The sequence below is a fragment of the Eleutherodactylus coqui genome, chromosome 3 (genome assembly GCF_035609145.1).
Source record: "Eleutherodactylus coqui strain aEleCoq1 chromosome 3, aEleCoq1.hap1, whole genome shotgun sequence".
NCBI lineage: Eukaryota > Metazoa > Chordata > Amphibia > Anura > Eleutherodactylidae > Eleutherodactylus > Eleutherodactylus coqui.
Window position 1 is genome coordinate 137260264 of NC_089839.1, and position 10994 is coordinate 137271257.

The 10994-nt window shown below is 43.8% G+C and overlaps 1 protein-coding gene across 2 annotated transcripts in view; it reads right to left on the reverse strand.

The window, feature by feature from the left end:
- LOC136620986 (protein unc-93 homolog A-like) overlaps positions 1–9967 on the reverse strand; it is a 66500-nt gene extending 56533 nt beyond the window's left edge. For both annotated transcript variants that reach the window (XM_066596137.1, XM_066596136.1), the window contains exon 1: positions 9723–9967. In XM_066596137.1, coding sequence (XP_066452234.1) covers positions 9723–9812 — 90 coding nt within the window. In that variant the 5' untranslated portion in view covers positions 9813–9967. The remainder of the gene's footprint in view (positions 1–9722) is intronic.
- Between the last annotated feature and the right edge of the window lie 1027 nt (positions 9968–10994).

The following is a 10994-nucleotide window of genomic DNA, read 5'->3' on the forward strand; positions in this document are numbered from 1 at the left end:
TGGCAGGACTCCCAAGAGCCATTTTCCAGCAGTATAATACTCAGCCAAGTGAGATTGTTCTCAGTAAGAGAAACCAAGTAATCTTGTGGATATGTTAATGCAAGCTTTCGAACCTCACAGGGATCTTCATCAAGGCAATAATGAAATGGATCCAAAGAGGCATGCATATATATACACATACTTATGACAATGACATGGTGGGATTAATTTGCACTTAAATGAATACTGCAACAGAAATACAAACATGGATATGAAGGTTTTATTGTCCCTGAATACGTTTTAGGAGATCATCAGGTCAGCAGTGTCCTCTGTGCTATAGATGTCTCATACTTCCCATTCACACATTAATCCTTTTGAAGAATTTATCCCCCTGTTGAAAGCTTCAAATGTTATAAATTTGTGTTCCTAAATTCTTCTGTGCTGCAATACAGCCGGCTCCATTGAAAGCAATGGGCTGCCGGCAAGCGCTGTATGAATGACAGCTGAGAGCTGCCTCTGATTGGTCCCTGCGCTCAGCCAATCAGAGGACGCGGCTGAACTCCGGCTGCAGCAAAAGGGTGAATATACATTTTTTTTTACACATTTTCAGAATGCTTTTCAGGGAAGGGCTTATATTTTAATCCTTTCCCCGAAAATTCATACAGCGCTTGCCGGCAGCCCATTGCTTTCAATGGAGCCGGCTGTATTGCCGGCTCCATTGAATTCAATGGGCGAACATCGTTCTCCTCTGCCACAGCTGTGCCACAGCTGTGGCAAAGGATAGCGGGCAGCGCTCGTTTGATCGGGCCCTTTCGCTGAAAATGCTGCTAGGTGCAGATTTTTCGGCGAATCGCCGGCCTTGGTCACGCGATTTGCAGATGCGCATCTGTTATGCGATCCGCAAATCGCGCAAAAAAACGCCCGTGTGACTGAGCCCTTAGTGACGACGCCTGTTCCTCATCATTGGTGCTGAAGTGGCCTGTTTTAAATTTGGCAACTCAGTTCTTAACTGTAGAATATGAAGGGCATTGATCCCCCAATGTCTGCGACATATCACCATGAATATCCTGTGCGAACTTTCCTTGCAGAAACAAGAATGTTATCACTCCTCTGCTCTCATTTACTGTGAATATTGCCTTAGACTCTGCTATTTTGTTTTCCCATGTGCCTAGATCACTGTTGCCATAAGCTACAAACACGAACTTTTGAAAACATATATTAAACACATAAGGCTTTTATGTGATGTAACATTCGTTACCATAGAAACAAGAAAAGAACACAAAGCCAAAGACTTATCAGCAGCCCCTCGTAAATATGAACTACATCTGTGTAAATCGAAGCTCATCAACTACAGCCTAGGAAATAAAACTTCTAAACTTTTTGCTAATAGAATCAAGGTCAAAGAAGCTAAAATTAGAATCGCATTCTTGTTGGACTCTTAATAATAGGGTTATTAAGCTATGTGCAATAGTAGAGGAATGTGCTCGTTACTGCAGCTCACTTTATAACTTAAAAGATGATTCAAACATATTACCTTACTCTTCATTAATTAAAAACTTTTAAAATAATAAATCTCTTTCTTCTCTTTCCAGCTCTCAAAATACATTGCTCAACAAAGACATTTACACAACAGAGTTTCTAGACACCATTTCGTCTTCAAAAATGAACAAATCCCCAAGACCAGAATGAATATTAAAAAGAATTCGCCAGCACTCTCGCCCCATATCTATTGAATACCTTTAACCATGTAGTTTAAAAAGGCTCTATTTCTTCTGAAATGCTAAGTGCATTAAAGGGGTTGTCCCGAGGCAGCAAGTGGGTCTATACACTTCTGTATGGCCATAATAATGCACTTTGTAATGTACATTGTGCATTAATTATGAGCCATACAGAAGTTATAAAAAGTTTTATACTTACCTGCTCCGTTGCTAGCGTCCTCGTCTCCATGGAGCCGACTAATTTTTGGCCTCCGATGGCCAAATTAGCCGCGCTTGCGCAGTCCGGGTCTTCAGCAGTCTTCTATGGAGCCGCTCGTGCCAGAGAGCGGCTCCGTGTAGCTCCGCCCCGTCACGTGCCGATTCCAGCCAATCAGGAGGCTGGAATCGGCAGTGGACCGCACAGAAGAGCTGCGGTCCACGAAGACGGAGGATCCCGGCGGCCATCTTCAGCAGGTGAGTATGAAGACGCCGGACCGCCGGGATTCAGGTAAGCGCTGTGCGGGTGGGTTTTTTAACCCCTGCATCGGGGTTGTCTCGCGCCGAACGGGGGGGGGGTTAAAAAAAAAAAAAACCCGTTTCGGCGCGGGACATCTCCTTTAATTATTATCACACTCTCCAAGACAGGTAATCTCCTGAAAATCTTAGACCCATTTTGTTACTAAATTCTGATGTTAAAATCCTTGCCAAGATGTTGGCCTCAAGATTCACAGGATTTCTAAGTGTAATTTAAATTGATCAGGTAGGCTTTATCCTAAATACACACAGGTCTGATGTGACTAGTCGTTTCATTAATTTCATAGAGTTTGCGGTACCTGAGAACAGGAGCATAGTCAGATTAATTTGGTTCAAGGCAGGTAGCATAACTTCAGGAGAAACAAGCTAGAGGTCAGATTACACTCAGCAGCTACAGTATTGTACAGCAGGCTAGAGTTCAGGGCAGGCAGCAGACAGAAGTATGCCAACAGGCTGAGGAGTGGAGAAGGTAGCAAAGTTAGGAATAGCCAGAGTCAGAAACCAGAGTCACAACACACAAGCTAGTACCTTAATCTGGGTCAAAAGACCAAGAACTCAGGTACCTTCCGTAGGGGGAGTCTGCCTGATATAGTGAGGGATCTCACATTATTAGCAGAGGAAGATTTGCTATGGTATGTGATGACCCTTTAAAAGCAGGGGCATGTGCATGTATGTGCACTCTTGGCCGCCAACAGAGACAGAGTAGAAGCTGGGACTGGGCATCAACCAGTGTGAGAAAAAGAATATCACCGCAAGTGGAAACAGGAGAGGTAAGACCACTTTCACATCTGCGCTGGAACCTTCGTTTCAATTCAGCACTAAATACCAAAACAAAAAGCACTTCATGCAACACTTTTCATCTAGTAAAATGCTGGACAGCTGAGCAGGAACCAAACGGACCCTGTTACAGTCAATGTGGTCCATTCAGCGCAGTCTAGTTACGTTATAAGAGGCATCTGTTCGGCCAGGGGATTCCCCCAATGCAAATGTGAAAACAGACTCGGCCTGCGGCTGTGACCACGATCTGTAACCGTATCATATCTATAAGATTATTTTGTTTCTCTTACTGAGAGCAATATTTCAGAAGTTTTGTATCATTGCATCTGCTATCTGACAGGCAGATTTCATGTGCAGACTTCTGCAAAGAGTGACTTTCCATGAGCAGATTACATAGACATCTACACAAACAAAATAATAAACTCATACATGCCTGCAGTCAAAGCACTTGCCCCTGGTGCTGTCAAGCAGAGATATAAAGGGGGGCACAAGATGACGGTGCAGATTCGAAAGACGTTTCCTGATTCTTGATTGTTGTGGATAAGCATAAAATATAGGTAATTTGAACAGGGTGCTCAGACTTGTCGGATTCCTCCCCCACCGTGGGAACTGGAGCAGGCAAAGACATCCCATTCCTCCTCACTGCAGGGTCTTTCGATGGGCAAAAGGGGACTGGCCAATGCTGAAAGCATCCCAGTGTGCATCACAGCAGCAAGTACTTCTGATTGCGGAACACATCACTTTTCCACATCTTGCACAGAACTTTACTTGACAAAAATTAGTGCTTCAATAAAACCAGCACTGAATCGAGCTTGGGTTGGTAAGTCCCTATCATTAGAGATCCCATTAGCAGGACTTTTACCCCATTATAGCGTAGCAGGCCGCTGAGCGTTCTTGCAGAAGCTGCACTGGCAGGATTCATACAACAACACTCACAGCTCATGGCAAGCTTCTTTCAGCCTCATGTGCAGTTATGTTTCAACTGTTGTAGTCTACCATCACAAAGACTATGCCTAATTTTGGTCTTTATTAATACTCGCGGCACGAGTAATTCATGCCCCTTGACTTGGCTCTTTTTAGGGAGTGAAGCAGCACTGCCAGATTTGAAGAAGCATCACTTATTTATGTGTATGGGAAATAATAAATCATTTTTGTTAATATCCACATCTTAAACACTTTAAACTACAACTAAATCCTCTCTGAATTCAATATTGCATATTATTTTAAAGGGGTCCTCTCGCGTGACATTGTACATAACCCTTTGGGACTTCCTCCACCCCTGTGACCTCCTTGAAATGTCTAACTCGGTTAATACCAGCGCCAAGTGCTGAGCCAGACAATCATCAAGACTGAGCGACCAAAGCAATGCAAAGATGAAGCCTGTGTGTTGTGTGTGCAGGTCTAGAATCCTCCTGACCATGTGACGTGTATTTAGTCTGGTTGCTTTCTGCAGCAACAGGATCATAGTAACATAGTATGTAAGGCTGAATGAAGACAATGTCCATCTAGTCCAGCCTGTCTATCCTCCTGTGTTGATCCAGAGGAAGGCAAAAAACCCCAAGGGCAGAAGCCAATTAGCCCTTGTGGGGAAAAAATTCCTTCCCGACTCCCTAATGGCAATCAGACTGTTCCCTGGATCAACCCCTAATAGTTCCTACCTGCCTGTATACCCGGATTGACAATTAACCTAAGATTTATATCCTATAATGTCCTTCCTCTCCAGAAAGACATCAAGTCCCCTTTTAAACTCCTCTATGGATTTTGCCATCACCACTTCCTCCGACAGAGAGTTCCACAGTCTCACTGCTCTTACCGTAAAGAACCCTTTTCTATGTTGGTGATGAAACCTACTTTCCTCTATTCGTAGCGGATGTCCTCTTGTTACCGTCGCGGTCCTGGGTGTAAACAGATTATGGGAGAGATCCTTGTATTGTCCCCTCATGTATTTATACATAGTTATTTGATCACCCCTTGGCCGTCTTTTTTCTAGAGTAAATAATCCCAATTTTGATAGCCTCTCTGGGTATTCCAGTCCCGTCATTCCATGTATTAGTTTGTTTGCCCTTCTTTGAATCCCCTCAAGCACTGTGACATCTTTCCTGAGCACCGGTGACCAGAACTGTACGCAGTATTCCATGTGAGGCCTGACTAGTGCCTTATATAATGGAAGGATAATGTTCTCATCCTTCACCCCTATACCTCTTTTAATGCACCCCAAGACTTTATTTGCCTTTGCAGCAGCTGACTGGCATTGGTTACTCCAGTTTAGTCTACTATCCACTAATACCCCCAGATCCTTTTCCATATCCCTTTTTCCTAGCGGTACTCCATTAATCGAATATTGGTGACATCCGTTTCTCCTGCCCATGTGCACAACCTTACATTTTTCAACATTGAACTTCATTTGCCATTTTTCTGCCCAAGCCCCCAGCTTATCCAGGTCCGTTTGTAGCCGTACATTGTCCTCTGTTGCATTAATTATATTGTATAATTTTGTGTCATCTGCAAATATTGATATTTTGCTGTGCAGCCCCTCTATCAGGTCATTGATAAATATGTTGAACAGAGTGGGGCCTAATACTGAACCCTGTGGCACCCCGTTAGCGACTGTGGTCCAATCAGAGTACGAACCATTTATTACCACCCTCTGCTTTCTATCATTGAGCCAATTTTTAACCCACTTACACACGTTTTCGCCCAGTCCGAGCTGCCTCATTTTGTATATTAGCCTATTATGTGACACGGTGTCAAAGGCTTTAGAGAAGTCCAGATATACGAGATCAATAGATTCTCCCTGGTCCAGCTTAGAGCTTACTTCATCGTAGAAACTGATCAGATTTGTCTGACATGAGCGACCCTTCATGAATCCATGCTGGTGAGGAGTTATTCCCTTGTTCTCCTTGAGTTGCTCATTGATGGCGTCTCTCAGAATCCCCTCGAAAATTTTTCCCGTTACTGAAGTGAGACTTACTGGCCTGTAGTTACCAGGCTCACTTCTGCTCCCTTTTTTGTAAATTGGAACCACGTTGGCAATGCGCCAATCCAATGGTACTACACCGGTCTTGATAGTGTCCAGAAATATTAGATATAGCGGCCTAGCTATCTCGTCACTTAGTTCCCTTAGTATCCTTGGGTGTAATCCATCTGGGCCCGGCGATTTATCAATTTTAGTCTTCTTTAGTCGCTTCCGCACCTCCTCCTGCGTTAGGTATGAGATATTTTGTGATGGGTTCATTTTATTCCCCTGCATCTCATGTGGCATTTCCTTTTCGTTTGTGAATACACTTGAGAAGAAACTGTTTAGTAGATTTGCTTTCCCTCCGTCATCATCAATGATCTCTCCTGCATTATTTTTTAAAGGGCCAGTGCTCTCCCTGCAAATCCTTTTGCTGTTAATATAGTTGAAAAATAGCTTCGGGTTGTTTTTGCTCTCTTTGGCGATCCGTCTTTCTGCTTCCTCCTTGGCAGTTTTGATCTTATCTTTGCATATTTTGTTTTTTTCCCTGTATGATTTTAGCGCTTCTTCTCTGCCTTGTTGCTTTAGTAGTTTGAACGCTTTCTTTTTTTCATTTATTGCCCCTCTTACCGTCTTGTCTAGCCACATTGGTTTCCTTTTAGTTGAGTTTCTTTTATATTTAAAGGGAATGAACTGCTCACATTAGGTGATTAGGATCCTTTTAAACTTTTCCCATTTGTCCTCTGTACCATTATTTTTGAGGATGTTGTCCCAATTAATGTTACCAATAGTAGTTCTAAGCTCATCAAATTTTGCTTTACTAAAGTTTAGTTTCTTTGTCGCTCCCTGATAAGGCTTCCTATTGAATGACAGCTGGAAATTGATTATATTGTGGTCACTGTTCCCCAAGTGCCCCTCAACCTGCACCCCCTTTATACGTTCCGGTTTGTTAGTTAGTACTAGGTCCAGAATGGCTCTCCCTCTTGTTGGTTCCTGCACAAGTTGGTTCAGGTAATTGTCTTTAATTACTCTCAAGAACCTATCACCCCTGTGAGATTTGCAGGTTTCGTTCTCCCATGTTATATCCGGATAATTAAAGTCCCCCATGATAATTACTTTGTTGCGGTTTGACACCTCTTCTATCTGCCTTAATAGTAAGTTATCAGTTTCTTCTGTTGCTTTTGGTGGTCTATAGAAGACCCCTATCAGGATTTTGTTATTTTTTCCTCCCTGTATTTCTACCCACAGAGATTCCACCTGTTCTTCTCCTACCCCTATATCCTCCTGTAGCCTCGGCTTCAAGTTCGATTTGACGTACAGACATACCCCTCCCCTTTCTGGTTCTTTCGGTCCCTTCTGAAGAGATTGTACCCCTGCAAATTCACCGCCCAATCGCACTTATCATCCAGCCATGTTTTTGTAATTCCGACTATATCATAATTTTCATCAGTCATTCTCGCTTCAAGCTCACCCACTTTACCAATCAGACTTCTTGCATTTCTGGTCATACAATTTATATCGTTTTTTTTTTTTTTTTTAATTTGTTTTGTTGCTATTCGTACTTATGGCTGATCTATCAGTTCTAACTGTACTAATCCCACCCCCTGCTTGACCCCCATTCCCTTTGTTTGGACCCGGGTCGCTAGTTACACTGGCTACCCCGCTATTTCTCATTTTACCCTCCCCCCCAGTCCCTAGTTTAAACACTCCTCCAGCCTTCTAGCCATCTTCTCCCCCAGCACAGCTGCACCCTCCCCATTAAGATGCAGCCCGTCCCTAGGGTAGAGCCTGTAGCCGACAGCAAAGTCAGCCCAGTTCTCCAGGAACCCAAATCCCTCCTTCTTACACCAACTCCGGAGCCACTTGTTTACCTCCCTAAGATCCTGCTGCCTTTCTAGTGTGGCTTTAGGTACAGGTAGTATTTCCGAGAAAACTACCCTGGATGTCCTCGCCCTGAGCTTGGACCCTAGGTCCCTGAAATCATTTTTGAGGGCCCTCCATTGACCTCTAACTTGTTCATTGGTACCAACGTGCACCATGACCACTGGATCCTCACCAGCCCCTCCCAGTAATCTGTCAATCCGATCCGTGATGTGTCTAACTTGAGCGCCAGGAAGACAACACACTGTTTGACGATCCCGGTCTTTATGGCAGATTGCCCTATCCTTCCCCCTAATAATTGAGTCCCCCACCACTAGGACCTGTCTAGCCTGCCCTGCACTCCCCGTCCCCGTCTCACCGGAGCAGTCATCCCCCTGGCGTTCAGAGGGCCTGTCGTGCTGCAGCGGTGCTGTCTCTGTAATGGCATCGCCCTCATCTGCCAACGTTGCAGACATGTTGGATTGTGCCAGTTCAGGACCAGCCTCCCTGGATCTATTCCCTCTACGCCTCCTTCTATCTGTCACCCAGCTTCTTGCCTGCTCCCCCTGCTCTTCCGTAGCACCATCCGCCCCAACCTCTACCCCAGCGAGCAGCAAACTCCTTTCCATGTTGTCAATGGCTCTCAGTGTTGCCAGTTGCTCATTTAGATCCAGAATTTGGGCTTCTAAATGTTCGACGTGCACGCATCTTGCGCAACGGTATGCACCCTCGATCGGCTGATCAAGGACCGCATACATTTCACAAGTAGCACACTGGATGGCATTGCCAGGCATGAAGCTTATCCTAATGGGGATCTACAATTTACTTCTGGAAGTAGTGAAGATAGACTTGTTCACACTCCACTCACACGCTGCCGCCTCTGCTCAACCGCTCATACGCTGCCGCCTCCGCTCAACCACTCACCCGCTGCTGCAGCCGCTCACCCGCTGCTGAAACCGCTCACCCGCTGACACGCTGCTGCAACCGCTCACCCGCTGCTGAAACCGCTCACACGCTGCTGCAACCGCTTACACGCTGCTTTTCATGGCCGCATAACTGGGCATTCATTTTCATTAGCGGCATTCTCACCCATTAATAGTAAGGGCAAGAAAAGATAGGACTTGCTCTATCTTTCTCGCACGTACTATCTTCCCTTTTTTTTTTTACTTGCATGCTATGGTGCAGAGTTTGAATGACAGTTCATGCTCAACTATGCTCTGTAGCGGTGAACATAGTTGTGCATATGCCCATGTGTTTTTGCCCTAAGTTCTGCATCCATTCTCCACCGGCGTCTTACCCCCTGCGTCATCTCAGTGTATTTAGTAGTTTTGTCAGTGTATGTATGGTGAATTTTTTTTTGAGTGTTTGGGATTGATATGTCTGTGATGGATGTGGCTGTGTTATGTTTGTTAATGAGTGTGACGTCTGTCTGTTGTGGTGGATTGTCCGATTATAGATCTGTTGTAATAAAATGTGTTGTTTTCTAAGATGTCTGTGGAGTGTATTTGTAGGGTGGAATATGAGTGTGTGTTTGTACTCGTCTATGAGCTCCTGGTGGATTATATTTGCTTTTTAATGATGTCTGTGCAAACAATCTGTCTGCCAAGAGCAGCTGGAGGTGACGTGCTCTATTGTTTCTGGCACAACGTGGCATTTTCTGCAAGTGTCATAAGTAAGTGTGGTGTCTTTTAGGATGTGTTTTCTGTAGCTTTTTGTCTTTATGACTTGATTTATTATTATCAGCCCTAATATACCTCTCCAAGAATATCTTCTTGTATTGCTTTATAATATGACTCTTTGGACATGTATCTGTATAAGACAGCTTGCAATGCTTTTCTATTAAGAGCTATAAATATAATTGGCATAATGTTTCAGTGTAATACTAAATAACAGCAAAGATGTAATACTATTTATATTACCTGTAATGTTTGCAGTCCCCCATAAGCTGTAAATAGAAGGAGAAATCCAAAGGAAACAATGATAATATTCTTAAGATGTTTGATCTCCATTGCTTCACTATGTTCTGCTCTTCCAGGTTAATGACATATACCAAAACACACAGAATATACGAGGATTGTCGTTGGAACGCATACAAATTCCAAGCAGTGCAAAGTTTACTTGTTCTCTGCTTCCTGGTGTTTTGCAACTTTTAAGTTTATGTAAATAGCTGTCTTGCTCTGTTCAGAAAATCATTGGGGCGGAATATTTTCTATTGAAATCTGAGCCATAAGTAAATGACCAACCCATCAACACTTAACTTGTAATTAGTTTATTTTTCATTAACAAATGCTTCCTTGTGGTGCCAGAATTAATATAAAGGTTCCTTAGATCCTTATACTGAAGAGTAAAGAGTGAATTTTCTATAGACTTGTGACTTTTAAGGGCTAGTCTTTGAATAATCTATGTTGTATCATTCAGGAGGTCCAGTAGACATTATATATTTCTGAAGTTATATAGCACTTTCTTATATTGATGTGTGACTTGTTGTGTACCTGCTTTTTAAAGATTTTGTGCCACCAGGTTGCCACTGGGTAAACACCTGAGATGCAGGGTCTGTTCTTGTGAGAGGAAGCGCTTATACTGTAAGTATAGATGAACCTGTGCAAAGGCAAGTATGCTGAGAGAAGATGTGTGTTCCTCAGCATGCACAGATCAACTGGGTCACAGCTACGTAAGGAAGCTAAAGAAGTAGTGCCAGATACCTGTGTCTGTCAGGACTGCTGAGCTGTGATACAACATCTTTGTGGAGCAAGACCTACAGACCCTGCACCTCCTGGTTCCACAAGCTGCCACCAAGAGTTCTAAGTCTGTTTGAAGTCTGCTGAATAAAGAATACTTTTTGGCATACTCCGATGTGGTGTGATGTACCAGCAAGCAAGTTACTGTGGGCTGCATGACTGGGCATACTTCACAAGTAGAGGACTGAGCCCTGCTTCCTACACAAGTGGTGGTGATCCAGAGATGAGCAGCGATAACTATACAGTTACCCCCTGTGCCTATTCCTGATTCCTAATACCCCTTTCCTGACACAATAGGGGATACAAAAGTATGAAGGTTCCCCCTTGCTGCTATTTTTGGCTAATAGTTAACCCATTAAGGACCAAGCACCGTAAATTTACGGCACTTGGTCCTGGGCTTTAATCCCAGCCGATAGTAAAAATACAGCTGGGGATTAAAGCCCCTGCTTCTGC